We start from the raw sequence: 17,730 nt of genomic DNA, 5'->3' as shown, positions 1-17,730 counted from the left end.
AAAAGTCTTATCCTCAACACAAGGCAGAGAGGTCACTCTTATTACAGCCTTGTTGACAGCACAGCTTGATCAAGGATCCACTGAGGTCTCGTCTCCTCCTCTCTGCCATCCAGGTGCTCAGCCCATACTGGTCCACATTGCCTGGGCATCAAAAGTTAAAGTAGTCATTACAAAGATCAAAAGCTTGCAATCTAGTAAAATCCCTTTTCGTCACGCTTTGAGTTACCTCATTTAGTGGAACAGTCGTTAAATAATGTAACATTTGACAGGTAATACAGTTGGAGGTGGGATATTGCACCCCATGTGTAAGAACGGTGTAACGTGTCCATGTGTAGGTGGGTACTGACCATCAGGTGAGTCCTCGCCAGCGGGGAACCGTCTCCACCTGGAGCCCCCACAGGTGTACACCACAGCCCTCAGCAACTCTCGTCCACACAGCCTCAGAGCCCTCACACCTTCCTGGGGCTCAGCCCAGCCAACAGCCAGCACACACAGCAGCAGTAGAGGCAGCAGCAGGACTCTCATGGTGGCTTGGAGGTGCTATCAGAAAGATTCACTCAAATCTCACGCAGTCACTCCCTGGTTCTTCTGTTGTCTTCTGAAAAAACACCTGGGCCTCTTTATGTAGCAGGCCCCTGTTATGTCACTCTTCTCCAGAGGTCTCGGAAGAGATCCATGTAATTTCCGTGGCAGTGACGCGAATTCACTCTGGTGATCATCATTTGTATTTGACAGCGGATGAGATTTAGGTCGTTTAGGAGATGTGAGAATGTAGCATTTAACTGAATTGGTATCCATTCTCTTAAATGTTAAAGAGGGGCATTGCTGTTACTGCTCTTTTATGGGGTTTATAGCTGTACCGTAGCAAAGTGATTTCTAATGAGGGTTCTTGAGAGGTATCCAGTTACTTGACATCATGAAACAGATTAAGGCAATGGCTTTCCACATAGCAACATGACATGTGTGGCTGTATTTTGAAATGGCAATGTCAACATTTTCCAGGAAAAACACAATAACATTTTTGCATGGCATTTCAATTTAATGGAACTCATGATAATTTGGCCTAACCATAAACTATCAAAAAATCTTTCAGCAACAGGTAATGAATACCTCAATGGCAATTATAATCGTTGGAACATAGTTCCCCATATGGTTTGAGTGCATCAAACATCTGGTTTTCATGTGAATTGTAATTTAGTTTAGTAGTCGCATTAGTAGGGTGAGATTGTTGTGGGCGGGGCTACCTTATCCGGGGTCTGATTGTGACCCCGAATGTGACCCGAACTGGATTGCGAACATGGCGGAGGTAAGAAAGACTGAATTATTCGGAAAATTATTTTGTTTCTGTTTGACATTTGTTGTTCTATCGGATACACAGGTGCCAAATGTAATATTTTACTTATGCGCAAAACTTTATTGCGACTCGCTTACATTTTCTAATATTGAACTAAGCCTTTTTCTGGGGTTAAATTGCATTTTGCAAACTTCAGTATTAGCTAGCTGCTGTAGCTACTGCTAAGTTTGCTATGGGGCTAGCTAACGTTAGCCTAGCTATGCTACCTACGTTCTGTTCTTGACTTCATCAGCGCAACACAGTGATTCCGGGATAGTACTCTTGCTATAGCTAGCTGACTAGCAAACACATTATTGTGCACATTGAAAACACTACTCTGTTACTTGTCCGTTTATATTCGTTTGTGGCCTATTGTTCAAATTGTTATCCAGTTGCCAGAAATGCTACTGGTGATGATCGGATATCATATGCTATGTATGTGGCACCATCATAAGTTAGCCTAATAGCTGCTGCTTGATCAGCTAGCTAGGTTAGCGAAGTTCAGGCGCGCTTTTTGTGCTCTGACTCCCACTTCCATCCACTAGAGACCAAGTATATTTTAGATTGATAAATGATCCTCTGTACTCACGAGATTAAACATTACAATTTGGCTAAAAGTAATGTCGCCGTCTTTTATGACTGTAAATTGCAGATTTAGCTAGCTAAACAGTATGAAAGGTGCTTAGGAAGACAGATTGTGTGTTTTAAGGTGGTTCGCTGTTAATAACTTTGCTATGTACTTGCATTTGATATCAAATTGTTTTTGTTTCAGCCCTCCGTTGGGAGTACGAGCCCAGGTAAATATCTAACGTCTCCGTAGATGCAATGAAATTTGGTGCATTGGGGGGAAAGACTACAATTCCATATCTGATTTCCTGTGTTTGTTTTCAGGAGGTTCAGCAGGTTCCGATGATCATGAATTCGACCCCTCGGTAGATATGCTGGTCCATGACTTTGATGATGAACGCACACTGGAGGAAGAGGAGATGCTTGAGGGGGGAGAGACCAACTTCAACAATGAGATCGAACATCTTGAGCGGGTGCGCTTTAGCCCGGCATTGCCTGACCAATTTGCAAATGTGTAGTAGTCTGGAACCTTTCCCTTCATTTGACATTTTAAAGGGACACATACCAAAATGCTGTTGGAGGCAATTAGACTGGTCAAACCAATCAGAGCAATGAAACGTAATCTTGGATGTTTACAAAAATGCCTCAATGGGGCTCCTTTGTATAGTTATCATATTAAACCTGCCCCGTATCAGATAGACTGTTGTGATTGGCCAGACCCGATTCTGGTTTGAGGGGAATCTGTTTAAACGGGAGGGTAGCCAGACCAATCTTCCAGAGCAAATAAAACATGAGCTGGCAGATTCGTCTGGTTTCCTGGCTAGATGCGTTTTCTGACATTAGCTAACTGGGTATAACATGTTGTATTCCGATACAGGATCTGACACCTAGTGACCCAAGTTTGGTTGGCAAGTTGTTTAGGGTGACATTAAGTAAGGAAAATGGTTTGCATCATTTGTTAGGAAAGTGAAATGCCCATTCACGAGTTGCTGAGTCTGTACGGATACCGCGGTGGCTCGCCTGTGGACGAAGAAGAGGAGGAGGAGGAGGAAGTCGAGGATGACGAGGAAGACGGAGAGGTGGAGGACGATGAGGAGGAGGAGGAGGAGGAAGAGGAGGACCTGGACAACGACGAGAGCAGCAGAAGCACGGGGGAGATGAAGAGGAGCAAGGTGCGTCCCGACAGGACCCGTCCCCCATCAGAGCACCCAGACGAATCGTCTGAAAGCATGCATGCCACCTTAAGGCAAAGTCCACATTTGACCCGGTCCTTGCGTGTGTTTCAGACCGAGGGGGTGAAGATCTCGTCGGGGCTGGGGGAGGACGCCCAGTCGTCCTGCGAGGTCCGCACGCGCTCCGTCAAAACCCTCGGCACGGCAGAGCTCATTCGGCCTCAGAAACTCAAGTACTTTGAAAGTAAGAGCCTCCGACTCCTGTCCAACTTTTTTCCCACCGTCGAAGTTGTTTGCCTTTGTCGTCATAAAACCCCAAATGTTACATTTAGTTGTCTTGGATCCTCCATTTTCTTTTAGATGATGCCGAGGAGGAGTCTGAGGAAGATGAGGATTATATTCCGTCAGAGGACTGGAAAAAGGTAACTATACCGACAACGTAACATCAGATGTGTCTGTCCTCTAGCTCATGTAGATGGGTGATAATGTAACTGGGAGGGGGTTTCCTTTTCAACAGGAGATTATGGTTGGTTCCATGTATCAGGCTGAAACTCCGTCGGGTCTGTGTAAATATAAAGACAACGAGAAAGGTAAGGACTTGCATGTTAGATCTGCTCGCGTTAGGCAATACATGACATGGTCTGTAAAGAATTTGTTGAAAGGTCAGGTCACCCCAAATCCTGAACCATAAACGTATGATGTGGAGGGGAGGGATGTACTTTCCCTGTTACTTACGTCAGTATTTCCTCTAGGATTTTTTTTTTGTTGCAGTGGGGGCAGGTCTGTCCGAACCCCCCCCCCCTCCCCCCTCTAAGCTAATGTAATATTGCACATATTTTCGTCCTGTTTCCCTTAAAGAAATAAAGTTTGGCTGCTTAATGACACCTTATAGTCATAAAGTATGTTCTAAATGGCATAACTGCTGCCAATTAACAATTCACGTAACAAATGATTGTAAATGGTCAGTAGCCTATCGATTAAGGAAGCATGTACACTGTCTGCTTCATTTGATCTTGATAGGTTAAGCATTCTGTAGCAAATAACAACAATATACCCACAATTTATTAATTCAAACTACTTCAGCATAATAATGCACCTAAAATACAAAAGTGAGCAAGGGCAGCAATTGCTATCGACATGTGCAATTTCGCTAGCAGGGGAAGAATAGCCTACAAACAACGAAAATCACCAGTTAACTTAATTTAAATAGGCAAGAACTATAGACTAATACAATAACAGGCTTAAATGAACTGACAACACAAGTTATACGACTTACAGTTCTCAAGGACACACATGCAATCTCAACTGCGCTGTGAAGCGCGTGTCCGTGCTATCCTCCGATATGCACTAACAATCACCGCTGATAGACAGCCTGGTACAGCCCCATTTCTGACACGGTGGCGTCAGAAATTGAGCCGTGGCCGGCCGCCACGGAAAAATCAACATAGCGGAAACACTGTACATCATTTCCCCCCTCTCTTTCTTACGGTCACCTCCTCTGTCTCTCTCTAGTGTATGAAAACGATGACCAGCTCCTATGGGACCCCGAGTTCCTTCCGGAAGGCAAGGTGGTGGAGTTCCTGACGGAGGCGTCGAGGCGCACAGGGGAGGAGAAGGGAGTGGACGCCATCCCAGAGGGCTCTCACATCAAAGACAACGAGCAGGTGAGTGTGGTTAAGGAGCGCACAGCTGGAGCCGTGCCCACAGACCCAGGCTGCAATGACACGACTCTCATCCTGTTCTTCACAGGCTCTTTATGAACTGGTCAAGTGTGATTTTGACACAGAGGAAGCTTTAAGAAGATTGAAGTTTAATGTCAAAGCAGCTAGAGGTAATTGTATTCTGTATGTTTATGGATTTTGTGTTAACAGATGCAATGTCTTCTGCATGGGTATAATCGCCTTGACAGGGTTGTCTGGGTGAAGTATCTTTTTTTTTTAACCCTTTCTGTTTTGCCATAGAAGAACTGTCTGTGTGGACAGAAGAAGAATGTAGAAATTTTGAACAAGGACTCAAAGCTTATGGAAAAGACTTTCATTTAATTCAAGCTAACAAGGTAAGACATTGTCAATGATTATACAGTTTATCATTTCATATTTAATTGAATTACAATACAATATTTGATGTTCCTGAAAACAAAAGTATTAGAATAATGTACTTGTTCATTTTGTTTTTGTGATTTGCATATGATGTGTTTTGAAAGCTATCAGAGTGGGAGTCGGTTTCATTTCAACTCCAATTAGTGTCAGGAGAGGAGTCAAGATTTGATTTGTGAATTGAATGAAAATCACTCTGTAATCCCCCACTACAAGAGTGGTTTTCAATTCACTGCACATTTCTGAAAGCTCTCCCTCTGAATCGAAAGTTGAACTGGAACTAAGCCCCACTCTGGAAGCGATGGTAATAATGGCTATCTCTCGTGTCTGCTGAATTAAATTTTTCAGGTGAGAACTAGGTCTGTAGGAGAATGTGTGGCCTTTTATTACATGTGGAAGAAGTCTGAGCGTTATGATTTCTTTGCACAGCAAACCAGGCTTGGGAAAAGGAAATACAACCTTCACCCAGGTGTCACGTAAGTCAACACGCTGAACACTGTTTTTTTTTTCATTTGAGTTGCATACCTTGTTCTATGGAAGGCCTTCCCAGTCCCCTCCGTCCTCCCCCTGCATGTGGTTGTGACAGTGCCGTGACCAGGGCTCCGCCCCCTTGTCAGTGCAGTGTGTGGCGTTGACCGTGTCCCGCCTGTGTGCGTTACCAGGGACTACATGGACAGGCTGCTGGATGAGACAGAGAGTGCTACATCCAGCAGGGCGGCCTCGCCCCCGCCCACCACCTCCAACAGCAGCACCAGCTACTCGGAGAAGGAGGACGGCAGCAGCCACAACGGTGAGGAAACACACAAGACATTGCTTCGCACACAGACAAGAATTATGTCAACAGCCACGATTTGGGGCAAGTCCATTGACGGCAACTCATTCGGTTCCGACAGGTTTATCGAGCCACAACTCGGGCTCAGGAGAAGGCTCGTTGCTATTGAATGAAGTGAAAGCAGAAGCTGCCCAGCAGTCAAACGGGCCCTCGCACGTCTCCGACTCCCCTCCCCCGGCCTCAGACAACGACTCAAACGGCTGCGAGCCGTCGGAGGCGCCCAGCCACGACAGGAACGGGGCCCTGGAGCCCCATGGCGAGGCCCCGCCTCCCTACGACCTGCTGAGCAAGAGGTGCCGGACGGAGGCGGAGCCGTCGGGCCAGAGCGAGCCCGAGCCCTCCAGAACTCAGGAGGACTGACGACTCCTCGGGGGGGAGGGCAGGGCAAGAAGGACATGGAAACCAAACGTCAACGACCAACCAAACCCAGCTGGGCCACCAGCAACCGAGGGAGGGGCAGAGGCCTGATTGTAAAGGAGCACACATGGCCCCCCCCACCCCCAAACCCAGCAAACCTCGGCTCCACTCATCCAAAGTTCCACGGGATCCTTCACTACGGTTCTACTATTCTTTTTCAATATCCATTTTTGGACAGACTGATCTCAACATTTTTCCCCCAAAAAATGCTTTCTCCCCCCACTCCACTGTTTGTATCAGAAACAGAAAAAAATTGCCTGTGATATTTTTTTACGCAAGAGATATTTATATATTTTTAAAGAAATGTACTACGGTGAGTATCTGCCGTCAAAGCCGTTTGGATCCAGAAAATAAGAGGATGCGTGGCTTCAAGAGCTTGTAGCAGGCAGAAGCGTTTTAGCAAGCACACTTTGTTGCACTTTTTTTTTGTTGTGGTTGTCATTGCTCATTAGACACCCCTTATAGGCGGTTTCCTAGCCTATGTTTGTTCAGTTGAGAGAAATAAATCTGTTTCCTTCCAGGTTTGTTTGTATAAAGCGTTTGGCATCAGTGATGTCTTGTATTATATAACTCATCCATAAAAATTTCAAAAGCTATTTTTGGATTTTCTTAGACGGCTTTTTCATGTTATTTTATCGTCTTTTTTGGTTTCTATTAGACAGTACGTCCCTAAGTTTTGATGTTTGTATAGATTTCTTAACTTGTACAGTTCTTACACTTTTTGATAACCGTAAAATCTTAAATCAGCCTGTATTTTACAGTCTTCCCTGTGAGATTTTGGTCAAAGATGTTCTCGCCTTGTTGCTCTAAACTGGGATGTAACAAAATGTCCATCTCTGCTCTGCAGTCTTTCTATCCCCCCATTCCTGTTTCACACCAGTCTCATGTTGAAATGGATTTACTGCTATTTTTATTGACTCGGCTTACAAGACACTGGCGGTCGTCCTTTTATCCCGTAGCATCGTAGGAGGAAGACTTGTGTTGTGATGTCTCTGTACTCATTACGTGCAGCATACAGGCTGTTGTTAGCCCCAGTCAAGACCCTCTCCATTGGGTACTGAGAGTCCTCTTAGTAACTGGGCTCGCTTTGGAAATAACCTGAACTTTAGCACAGTAACTCTTCTTTTTTTTTTTTTCTTTGTTTTACTTCTTTGTACTCTTTTGAATCGTACATTCGCAAATTCATATGGAGATCTTTTTTTTTGTATTTTAAAAAGGTTATGCCTCAATAATGTTGATTCATGTAGTTTTGTTTTTACTTTTGACGAAAACATTTGCTGTAAGTTTTCCTCCAGAAAATGAGTGAGGTGTATACCAAGACTGGTTGTGAATGGAGTAACGTTGGCTATATTTAATAAAGATTCAGAATGTTCCAGATTGTTTGTTTTAATTTCAAGACAGTAGATAGTTTGGTTTGTGAAGACTCACATTTTGATGTCAGCAATGCCTCTGAATTTCTAGCAAAATCAATGATACTGTTTTTATATTAAAAATACATTGTTTTTGTAAAAAAAATGAGTAAAATCTAAATGGATTACAAATGATTGCTGTAGGATAATTATACAAAACATGCTTTCACATCTTGATCTGTTAATATTAGAGTACTATATATCTAATGGCAACCTTCCACTGGCATGGCCATGTTCAGTATTTTTCTGCGGAACAAAAACATGAGAAAATGTCATTTACATTTTATTTTTTCATACATACAGAACTCACTTGTCTTACCCCTCCCTCCCTCCTTCCAATCTGTTGAAACCCCAACTAGACTACAGTTGCTTACTTGATTGTTCCTCCGTGAAGGTGATGTACGAGTACACTAGACTGCCAGCAATGCTGCAGAGGGGAGAAGCAGTAAGTGTATAATTACACTACATTCCTGACAGTTTTAAACCAATAAATTGTTCTAAACTACACTCATAGCAATGCCCCTTACCTGATGTTTAAGCCAATGAAATTGAGCCAGGTGAAAATGTAATCCCCGCCAAAAACAATTCCAATATACGTCACTAGAATATTCTATTGGAGGACAGAAAACCCATAGGTCAAAATTGTGTTGACGGTCTTTAAAACCATATAATTGTCTTAAGTTTATCAAATCTTACTTTAATACATCCCACAATGGTAGTGGTCAAAGCCGAGTTGTACTGAGTGCACAGCACAATGGAGTACATCAGAATGAACCTGTCCAAGGCAGAAAAAAAACAGATTAAAAATGAAAAGGAAAAAAAAAGGTATCAAATTGAATGGTAGGAATGAGGTCAGGAACGGTGTGCTCACCCCATAACACAGGAGAGCCCAAACTGGATAAGAAACACCACATTGGACCACCCTTCAAACTCCATGGCCTAAAAACACAAAACACATTAGTTACATTCAATGCAAAGTCCCCAAGAATCTAACAGCAATAACTAACAGCGTGACTCCATAATATATATATATTTTTTTTTACCGTCTGCAGTTCCCCAGTGTAGTGTGCATACAACACAGTAGGGAGGATCATAAACAAGGCATTGTAGTACAGCAGTCCATACTTGCCCAGCTCCTATGAAAAAAAGGACATGTATTGTTTATCACAAAAAAATGAATGAAATTTGTTTTTGTAAGCCATTGCAATATATATTTCTTCAGTTGTTATCTACAAGAGAGGGTCTCAGACACCAGTGTGACAAGTCTACAGCTAATGGTTTTCCTATTTTTCAGTGCAGTAGTATGTATTCCTTTATTCCGATGTTGATTTCAAGATCATCTGATTTCCCTAATCGTCAAGGACGGAAGCTCCACCTGAGCTTTTAGAAAATAAAAGTATTCTGTAGCACAAGGATTGGATCTTATTCTGAAACTTGAGTACTTGATATACGCACCGTGTACATGACACCACATTTTACAAATGTACAGTTGAGTGACTACTTTGTGTTGGGTTATGCTAAAGCACTCTACACACAAGCTGTTGTTTCTCTGCAGGGGTACATATTCACTTACCTTGGAATCGAGTTTCTGCTTTACATAAGCCCCATTGGCAGCAGTCAGGACATTATTCAGCATGACGCATACATACCCTTGGAGGTCAAAGGCCAAATCAGAGCTACAACCAACAAGAAAAGGATGTCACCGTTTGAGATGTTACACCCAGTCATTTCTGCCATCATATCTGAGTCATTTTATACTCCAAAGTCACTCTAGTTATTGATTTAACAATTATGGATCTTACCTTGCAGCAACAAATGCACCAAAAATCATGGCAAACACTGTTAGCTTGACAGACCCAGAGAAGGTCTTTCTGTACGGAAGGATTTGGACTCAAGTCAGGAGATGAAGAATGGACAAGAGTACTGTGATCTTCACATTCCTAGATTTTCGACTTTCGATTCAGTGTTTAATAATAATTCAGTGTTTAAACCTACTTCAGTAGGAAGCCCTCTGCCAACATGGTTAACAAGATGGAGAATCTCCTAAGTACTGTAAACATGGGGAGACTGGAGAACAGCACAATTAATAATACAACCTTTATGTTTTATTGTTTCAAATGATGGTTATTATGGACAGAGCCTTACTTGAGTCGTTGTGTCCCAAACAGGCCTGATACCTGATTCCCCACATACAGAAGAGGAAGTGGGAACATCTGTAATAGCCAAAGATCAAAGGGTGTTTCATTAGGTCATATCCTGCCCATGTAAGGTTATCTGACCTTACAACTCATCATCATGATGTTCTTGCATCTATGTGAGGTATGATAAATATGCATATAATCAAAACAATATTAGATTATATTTGTGCATTCATGCATATGTAAACTTACCTTCTTAGGTATACTCAAATCCAAATCTGGAAATTTGATTACACCTAATGCCTTTCCAATCCATAGTACTACAATTGTAGCAAACATCTGCAAAAGCAGCACATTCACAATCATATTCAACGCCAATAAATAGCCTAAACAATGGGAAAATAGCCTAATTAATACTCAAAACCCACTCACTTGACCAATCCCGACACATGTTGATGAAGGAAACCTGCAAAAACATCAATAGTTCAATAAGCAATGACGGACTGGCTGACATTACGATGGATGCAAACTGACAAGCACTGTTGTGCATGCAACCCCCTCTCCCGTAATTTAACAAGAGTCAATTCCCCACACGTTCAAAGTCCAAATCAACTCCACCTGTAACTAGTGAGAACACTTTTGTTTACAACAACAATGAGAAAGGAGCTTAGTCCGTAAAATCCAGCTGCGAAAAGTTTCAGTACGATGGTTGATCTCTCGTCGCTCTTCTCTGTTATTTCGGTCTCAGATAATGCGCCTTTAGCAGAGGTTTTCTTCTCAGTTTGTTCATGTTGACGTTTCCTGACTTCCGCCATAATCTGAAATCACTAAAGGGGGTGTGGTTATCGATTTACTTGCCCGCCCACTTACAATTCCCCACCCAAAACAAAGCTGCCTATCAAACAGCTCCATCTTGTGGGTATTAATTTTATGGACTTTTCAATGGTAGAATCTGATTAAACATATTTTGAAACTGTCATGCATGGTTGGATGTTTCCCTGCTCCAACACACGATTAAATATATGTTCGTTATCAGGCTTCTGCTAAGCTTCATTTGAATCAGGTATGTTGGAGAAACACTGTTTTGGAGTATATGCAGGGCTGGCAACTTTTCGAAAAACCTTGGAGTGAGATTTGGTGGGGCCAACCACCATATGTGTTTGCACTGCATTCTTACCATGCCAAGGTATTCATTAGTTATATTGTAGCAGGTTCAGGGGTGTGGGGTTTCCACACCATCATCATCATATACCAATATTTGCTTGATGGAGTTTTTGCTGCATTTAACAATACTATAACCAAAAGTATGTCGTTTTGTCATGTTGACTGTTCTGAAGCTATACGCTGCACCATGTTACAGGTACGAAAGTGCAATTATCCCCGCAAGGTCTTGTGTTGAGATAAACGTACTATATATATATATATTATATATATATTCATATTCTGAAGAACAACACTTGACCTGAGAGTGCGTCTTAAAGCAAATTCAATTCATGCAATATTATAGAAGGAAAGAGTGAATGAGATGTAATTGTGTCTTTCTGTTTTGTTTTACTACAAGTTGTCAACATTGAATGTACTTTTAGCTAATGTATACAACCAGGACGCCTATAGAAATGAATACCTACATTCTACAATATGTATAGACAGGGCTGCCAACTGAAAAAAACCGACGAGCTTACGCAGGTGTTTGCGCGTCTATTTTGCTTCACTCCGTATGCCTGCGCCTCATCTTATACTGTTTACAATGTTGGCAGGACTACTTAGTTGGCAATGCCTTCTCAGCGTGAAAAACACAAGGAGTGATGTGAGAGCGTGTGAACTGGTTCAAATGCGTGTCTCAATGCGTGAGTTGGCAGCTCTGTATATGAAGGGTGCACAGCAATTTTCCTGTCTTCAAATTGGCCTGGCCTTTATGAACCATCCGTTTCCTAACTTGACTATTAAAAAGCAATAAAGAGTCCAATGCAGTAATTGTTTGGTTTTCCGTTTTAAAATCACAGTAATGATTTCACACAACTCACTGCCGTTGGCAGAATACATGTAACACCTCTAAAGCAATTTATTAGAACAGGGATGTTTGCAAAGTCTGTCGTCAAGTGGCTCAAACAGTGACACAAAAGATTTGCTCCAGTCGTCTGTCTGTACATGACCAGCGAGTCTTAAGAGCACGGAATATAAAGCTTGACTAAAGTTTCACTGGTCTAAACTCCCCTCCCACCCCATCCTTTTTCCCCAACCCGATGAGCTTGAAGTATACCCACGTAAGTAAAATCAAAACCAGGCTGGAGATGTAAACACAGATGGCTGCAAGCAGGGTAAGCATTCATACATTCTGTTGCACTTGAATGCTCCACGTTGAACGGCACATTTCTTTCAGACAAATTATGCAGTAGTGCTGCTGGATCGATAAAAATAACAACAATAAAAAAATGACAGCAAAGATCACAAGAGGAACAAACAAACAAAAACCTTCAGAGTACAGGTGGTGATAAATCATGTGCTTCCAAGCTCTAAAAGACATTTTAAAGATCTATCAACACCTTAAGTGCAAGATATGTCCACAGTCTATCATACCTAGATAGAATTACTATGTTCTAAAAATAAAAACTACTTCAGGTAAAACCATATAGCTAAGAACCTGCAGACTGCATTGAGAAGCTCATAGCAAAGGAGTACTTTAAGTCTAAGTAACTATTGTTCTAGCATCACCCTTACATTCTCTCTCACACACACACACACACATACACACAGTGCACAAACACTCCCAACACATAAATGGTCACGCACAAAAATATATTTTCTTCGTGGTCCTAAAGTTCCTTGTAGAATGGCTCACTAACCTCTGATCCGTCAGAAAAGAGTTGAGCCACCAAAAAGGGGGGAGGAGTCAAAAGGAAAACCATAGGCGATTACTTTCACTGCACGACAAAGCAGAAAAATATCAAGCTTAATGAAGAGTCCCTAGACCCAAAGTACATTTACAAACACATGTCAAATAGTTAGTACAAATGTACTAAAACTGTACTTAAAAGTCTAGCATATCATTAAATGCACGACTCATAAACAACCCCCTGAAACTGGTCTAAGATGACTCCGTAACATTTACGTTTAAGTCATGAGGAAAGAGATAACAGCCTCAGGGGTGAGACCAATACTTAAACCAATCCTGGAAATGCATATTATCAAGCAGCAATACAAAAGAATATCCATGAAGTATGCATAATCTCTGAAAAAAACAATACTGTATGAAAACATCCCTGCTATCATGTCTCTAAATACAAAACTTCTACCAATAATTTGCTTCAGTGTAACAAGAGAAGTCCTTTTTCCTTGTCTTTTTTTTTCTTCTCCTTCTCCTTTCAAAACGGGTTAAAATTTCAGTCCTCGGAGGTGAAGGGATGACAGTCTTTTTCAGAGTTTAAAATATTTTTTTCTTGGTTTTTCTCGTATAGTTGAAGAAGTTGTAAGCATGCAAGCCTCGTAGAGGAGGGGCCCGGGGGGGGGGGGGGGTGGGGGGGGGGGGGCAATGATGGAGTGCTGGCGTCAGGGTCTTCCTAGGCCAGGGCAGGGAACGCCTCAGGGTCGTCCACATTGGGAACAGACACTCCGCTCGGCTGAGGGGAAAGGCCAGACAGAAACAGGGAGAGGTTAGGAAAGAAAAAGAAGGAATGTTTACAAAGGCAGAGAATAATAGTCCAAGACATGGGTACAAGCTTCAACCAACTTCACAAAATTGTGAATCAATGTGGCTTTGTGTCCACAGCCATGCCAGTGGATTCACAGCCATGTAGCAGTCTGAGACTACAGCCTTCAAATGGTACCTTTTCGGATCGTCCTCCGCCTCGCGCCGGCCGGGTGCCTCCCCCTCCGGCTCCGCGTCCTCCCCTCCCCCCTCGGGCTCCTCCGCGCCCGCGCCCAGGGCGCCCCAGGTCTCCGAAGTTGATCTCCAGTTGTGATGTGATGTCGTTGGCGGGCTTGCGGAAGTGGTGGTCGGCGCCGGCGTCCTCGGGGTTCGGCGGCTGGAGGTTCAGAGCGGCAGAGTTAGTCATACTGTGGCACGTCCCACATGGAACTAAGAACGACGGTATTGAACTCAGCCATTGGCTAATTCCCATCAACTGGTTCACAGTTGGAGAGACATGGGACGTGTGACTAAACGGGAGCAGGCAGAGGGGAGGGAGGGGAGAGAGAGGAGGGAGAGAGAGGAGGGAGAAGGATACCTTGGTAACCACGGGGATCACCTCTGCTTCGATCTCTGCAGCATCAATCACAGCGCCGACCGGCTTCTAGAATCACCCGAAAAAACAAGATGCACACAAGTCAGAACATGAATGATGCAACTGGTGAGATTGAAATAGTAAAAGCATCACCAAGTCCTCCTAAGAAGCCGGGGTGGGGACAGGCAACCCCCCCCCCCCCCCCATCAAAAATGACTCTTAAATAAGTGAACTGTAGACAGCAGCAGAAAAACCAACACCTGGTGTACATGCACCCTAACAGGCAACTAAAATGCACTCAAAGAATGGTGAGCGCTGTTGGCGCTTACGTCTTCACTCTTGGACTTGTGCAGAACGTAGCCCTTCTTCCACTGGCTGTCCGCCCCCTCGTTGGGCTTGCGGATGTTGAACTCCACCTTGGCGCGCTCCTTGTCCTGCATGGCCTTCCATTCATCCAGGGTCATCTCCTTAGGGCCCTCCTCCTTCACTTCCTCCGCCTCGTTCTCCCTGGAGAAGACGAGCAATCACGTGCAGTTATTATCGTTATCGATCATCTGGCGTCTTCATCATTACCAAAGTGCCTGCCTTCTCCCATTCAATCACTGTGTCACTCTAGTCCTCTGGGCCTCAATTAATACAGCTTTAACTAGACTCTCTTGGGGCAGCTTTGTGTTATTGTGACTCTGCACCAACTGTTAGGCTACAGGTTTGAGGGCTCGTTGGCTTTTGATAAAACAGTAGCAAAGCTAGAGATTAGCTGGGTTATGAACCGAGAGGTCCTGTTCCCCAGAAATGCCCCAGGGGTGATTAGCAGGAGAGCATGAGGCCGAGACCCTGGACCCTCCAGGATACTCACTTGTTCTCAGAATCAGCAGGTGGGTTCTCTTCTCCCTCCGGAGTGGCTTCAGGGGCAGCAGTCTGTTCAGCCTCGCTAGGCGATGCAAAACACATACAGTGTTTATAAATCGAAGCCTTGGACACTAGTCAAGCCTGCGAACACGGCAATGTCTGTTTTACTGGACAAGGGGACGTTTTTTTAATGACTCACCTAATTTCCTCCTTGGCGTTACCCCAGTTGTGAGGCCCACTACCTCCGCGCTTCTCCTCGCTTTTCTGACTGCTGGATTGGAGAGAAGAAGCACTGAGACACTGGGGATTCCCCTTTAGGAAAACCCTTATCCCCCATTTCGAGCACCCCGTCAAAGAATGACTCACGGTTTGTCACTGCCACTGTGTCTATCAAAGTCTCGTTTCCCGCGGGAATCGAAGCCGTCACCCCGCCCAATGCCCCGCCCCCGGCCGCCACGCCCGCCGCGGCCACCACCACGCCCTCTAGGGGGCCTGTCTCCAGAGGGTCTGAGGGACAGACAGATGGGTTCAGTAGAAAGCCAATAGCACACAAAAAAAACAAAACAACATGCCTCGTTATTCCTACTGTATACGTTGCAGTCTTATGAGAGAGAAGCTCATCTGCTAGCTACTTAGAGAAGGAAAGAACATAGGAAGGATAAACCCCACACACTGCTTCATCCTCAGACTTCAGCAGTTTTCCCTCAATACTCACTTGTCTGCAGAAAACTCTCCTCCGCCTCCTTCAGGCTTCTCCTCCATGGGTTTGTCAAAGCGCCGTTCACGCGGTGGTCTCCTGTCTGGCCTCCGGTCCCCAGGCCTCCCCTCACCCGGCCCCCCCTGGTGCTGCTGGGAGCCTGGCTGACCCTGCTGGTCCGGCCTCCGACCCACTCGCCTGATTCCTGACAACAAACAGACAAAGTGTTATAATGACCTACTCCTACTGTCTCAAAGGGGGGGTTATAATGACCAACTCCTACTGTCTCAAAGGGGGGTTATAATGACCAACTCCTACTGTCTCAAAGGGGTGTTATAATGACCAACTCCTACTGTCTCAAAGACAGCTGATTGGGTTTACTTAGAAGCTCATTGACAGTGCAGTTAAGCCTTCACACAACGCTGTAATAGTGGACTGCTACAATGTCAACAAACGAAAGTCCTTGGCTCCATGTTGTGTTAATATTATTACTGAACAATAATGGCAAGTGCCAACATGAGCAAACAACAAAATGTTACGATCGCTGCCTTGTCAGCTAGCTTTTTTTTGTCAACACATGCACTTGTATTTATGCACATGTAGCCTACTCATACACATTTTGACAGCTAGCTACATAAGTTAGCTCATCACAAACGATGCTCTAGCATCATGGACCCTGTCACTCGGAAAGGCTGTTTTTGACAGTTTAGTGTTGTTACACTATCAGCTGGAAATTGACATGCTTTAGATTTCATGCATTTCTGCAAATTAATAAGGTTACTTAGCAATAAGCTGCAATAGCAGGTGCACGAATGCAATACTGAAAACCATCGTGTCACGATCCCTTCCCAAAAATAATACATTTGTGCAGTGCACGCCATCAATAGCATAGTTTGCCCTCTAATTGATCACAACAGGATAGGAACCATGTTGACCTCATGTTGTGTTTAGGTGTTACCAAGCTAGCTAGCAAAAAGATGTTTGTAGTTGCATTGTCAGATAGATAGCGAAACAAACTTGATACAAATATGATTGAGTGCAAATCTGGTACCTTCTTTCTTCAAAGGTACTGGAGCTTGAGATTCTTCCTTCTTGTCCAGAAGCGGGTTCTTCCTGTCCTTCTGTGACTCTTTCTTAGGCTGCTTGGCTGCCTGAGCTGCAGTCTTGTTGGTTCCAGCAGCGGCCCCCTCTTTCTTCTTGTTTTCAGCCGCTTTCAGCACCTCAAACGGGTCCGACTCATCATCTAATAGCTGGTCGAACCGGTTGGTTACGACGCAGCCGAAGCCTTCCTGCAGGTGTCCGGGCATGATGGCGCCCCTTTAGCGGGATACTCCTCCGATTCTACGAGGCTTGGTGCGAACAATTCGCTGGAAGCTGCCACAAGATGGCTGGGAAAATACCCCTTCTCTTCCGGCGCGAGGAATATCCGGGACCTTCAGTGGACTGGCTTGCCGTATGGGGCATGTAGTCATCTGTCCAGTTTTATTAATTTATTTTCTCATAAATCCACTCACATGTCATTCAAGATCATTTCATGAAACAAAATAATTGAACAGGACCCTCTAAGAAGTGAAAGTCAATGAAAGCTTCTTTCATATTCAAACAAAAAACACATTTTCACGCCTGACAAAACTAGAAGGTTAAAAAGACACTAGATTTCAAGGAACAAAATGAGGCTATATGGCATATTCCAAAACATTTATATTAATATAACTGTATAGTATAACTTTATGACAATAACAGTACAAAACAGAAGACATGTTTGTATATTTTTCATAAGATTTCACTTGATAGTCATCATTCTCATGATATCTACTAATAGGTATACCACTGCAGATTCCACTGCAGCATTACACAACCGTTTCCCACAGAGCAGTGTGCAACAGATTAAGGAGGATTTGGTTGTTTACTAGTGTCAAAAGATGATGGTAGTGTCATGAACTGTATCACGCCTCCCCCTTCTGTTATGTCAGTACTTGCACCATCTAGTTAATAGATAG

General features: G+C 43.8%; 4 protein-coding genes across 8 annotated transcripts; 1 reads left to right on the top strand and 3 right to left on the bottom strand.

Annotated features, from left to right (window-relative positions):
- Window positions 1-13: 13 nt before the first annotated feature.
- Window positions 14-525, bottom strand: LOC146271080 (relaxin-like). Its single transcript, XM_084708381.1, has 2 exons — window positions 348-525; window positions 14-141 (listed from the first exon to the last, which is right to left on the bottom strand). The coding sequence occupies exons 1-2, from the start codon at window positions 523-525 to the stop codon at window positions 14-16; spliced, it is 306 nt and encodes a 101-aa protein (XP_084564507.1).
- Window positions 526-1,205: 680 nt separating this feature from the next.
- LOC146271079 (mesoderm induction early response protein 1-like) lies at window positions 1,206-7,789 on the top strand. Of its 4 annotated transcripts, none has more exons than XM_084707058.1 (13): window positions 1,206-1,306; window positions 2,106-2,130; window positions 2,225-2,373; window positions 2,863-3,072; window positions 3,187-3,316; window positions 3,433-3,494; window positions 3,590-3,662; window positions 4,585-4,736; window positions 4,822-4,903; window positions 5,037-5,128; window positions 5,598-5,644; window positions 5,831-5,958; window positions 6,062-7,789. In XM_084707058.1, exons 1-13 carry the CDS (start codon window positions 1,298-1,300, stop codon window positions 6,358-6,360), a joined length of 1,458 nt encoding a protein of 485 aa, XP_084563184.1. In that variant the 5' UTR covers window positions 1,206-1,297; the 3' UTR covers window positions 6,361-7,789. The 4 variants fall into 4 exon arrangements, with proteins under 4 accessions (XP_084563184.1, XP_084563182.1, XP_084563183.1 ...); XM_084707056.1 differs by having other exon boundaries at window positions 5,517-5,644; XM_084707057.1 differs by having other exon boundaries at window positions 5,034-5,128.
- Window positions 7,788-10,791, bottom strand: LOC146271078 (nucleotide sugar transporter SLC35D2-like). Its single transcript, XM_084707060.1, has 13 exons — window positions 10,583-10,791; window positions 10,397-10,430; window positions 10,217-10,303; window positions 9,972-10,039; window positions 9,822-9,893; window positions 9,629-9,697; window positions 9,400-9,502; window positions 8,870-8,962; window positions 8,698-8,765; window positions 8,523-8,601; window positions 8,354-8,436; window positions 8,201-8,253; window positions 7,788-8,072 (listed from the first exon to the last, which is right to left on the bottom strand). The coding sequence occupies exons 1-13, from the start codon at window positions 10,777-10,779 to the stop codon at window positions 8,062-8,064; spliced, it is 1,017 nt and encodes a 338-aa protein (XP_084563186.1). The 5' UTR covers window positions 10,780-10,791; the 3' UTR covers window positions 7,788-8,061.
- A 2,671-nt stretch (window positions 10,792-13,462) lies between these two features.
- On the bottom strand, window positions 13,463-17,159 carry LOC146271077 (SERPINE1 mRNA-binding protein 1-like). Of its 2 annotated transcripts, none has more exons than XM_084708467.1 (9): window positions 16,782-17,159; window positions 15,749-15,935; window positions 15,400-15,540; window positions 15,233-15,304; window positions 15,041-15,115; window positions 14,514-14,691; window positions 14,188-14,253; window positions 13,789-13,986; window positions 13,463-13,581 (listed from the first exon to the last, which is right to left on the bottom strand). In XM_084708467.1, the coding sequence occupies exons 1-9, from the start codon at window positions 17,035-17,037 to the stop codon at window positions 13,522-13,524; spliced, it is 1,233 nt and encodes a 410-aa protein (XP_084564593.1). In that variant the 5' UTR covers window positions 17,038-17,159; the 3' UTR covers window positions 13,463-13,521. The 2 variants fall into 2 exon arrangements, with proteins under 2 accessions (XP_084564593.1, XP_084564594.1); XM_084708468.1 differs by having other exon boundaries at window positions 15,233-15,301.
- Window positions 17,160-17,730: the final 571 nt, after the last annotated feature.

Source organism: Hypomesus nipponensis, chromosome 10, assembly GCF_054491055.1.
Source record: "Hypomesus nipponensis isolate SF chromosome 10, ASM5449105v1, whole genome shotgun sequence".
Lineage (NCBI taxonomy): Eukaryota > Metazoa > Chordata > Actinopteri > Osmeriformes > Osmeridae > Hypomesus > Hypomesus nipponensis.
Note: the sequence above shows the minus strand (reverse complement) of the source record. Positions and strands in the feature narration are given on the sequence as shown.

Coding starts and splice junctions, on each gene's coding strand:
- LOC146271080 (XM_084708381.1), bottom strand. CDS start 525: ATGAGAGTCCTGCTGCTGCCTCTACTGCTGCTGTGTGTGCTGGCTGTT. Junction 142..347: donor TGGCGAGGACTCACCTGATG/GTCAGTACCCAC, acceptor TTTGATGCCCAG/GCAATGTGGACCAGTATGGG.
- LOC146271079 (XM_084707054.1), top strand. Junction 4,737..4,821: donor ACATCAAAGACAACGAGCAG/GTGAGTGTGGTT, acceptor TGTTCTTCACAG/GCTCTTTATGAACTGGTCAA. Junction 5,645..5,830: donor AACCTTCACCCAGGTGTCAC/GTAAGTCAACAC, acceptor GTGCGTTACCAG/GGACTACATGGACAGGCTGC.
- LOC146271078 (XM_084707060.1), bottom strand. CDS start 10,779: ATGGCGGAAGTCAGGAAACGTCAACATGAACAAACTGAGAAGAAAACC. Junction 10,040..10,216: donor ATTTGAGTATACCTAAGAAG/GTAAGTTTACAT, acceptor TGGCTATTACAG/ATGTTCCCACTTCCTCTTCT. Junction 8,963..9,399: donor AGCAGAAACTCGATTCCAAG/GTAAGTGAATAT, acceptor TTTTTTTCATAG/GAGCTGGGCAAGTATGGACT.
- LOC146271077 (XM_084708467.1), bottom strand. CDS start 17,037: ATGCCCGGACACCTGCAGGAAGGCTTCGGCTGCGTCGTAACCAACCGG. Junction 15,541..15,748: donor GGAGAGTTTTCTGCAGACAA/GTGAGTATTGAG, acceptor TCTGTCCCTCAG/ACCCTCTGGAGACAGGCCCC. Junction 13,987..14,187: donor TGATCCCCGTGGTTACCAAG/GTATCCTTCTCC, acceptor CTGAACCTCCAG/CCGCCGAACCCCGAGGACGC.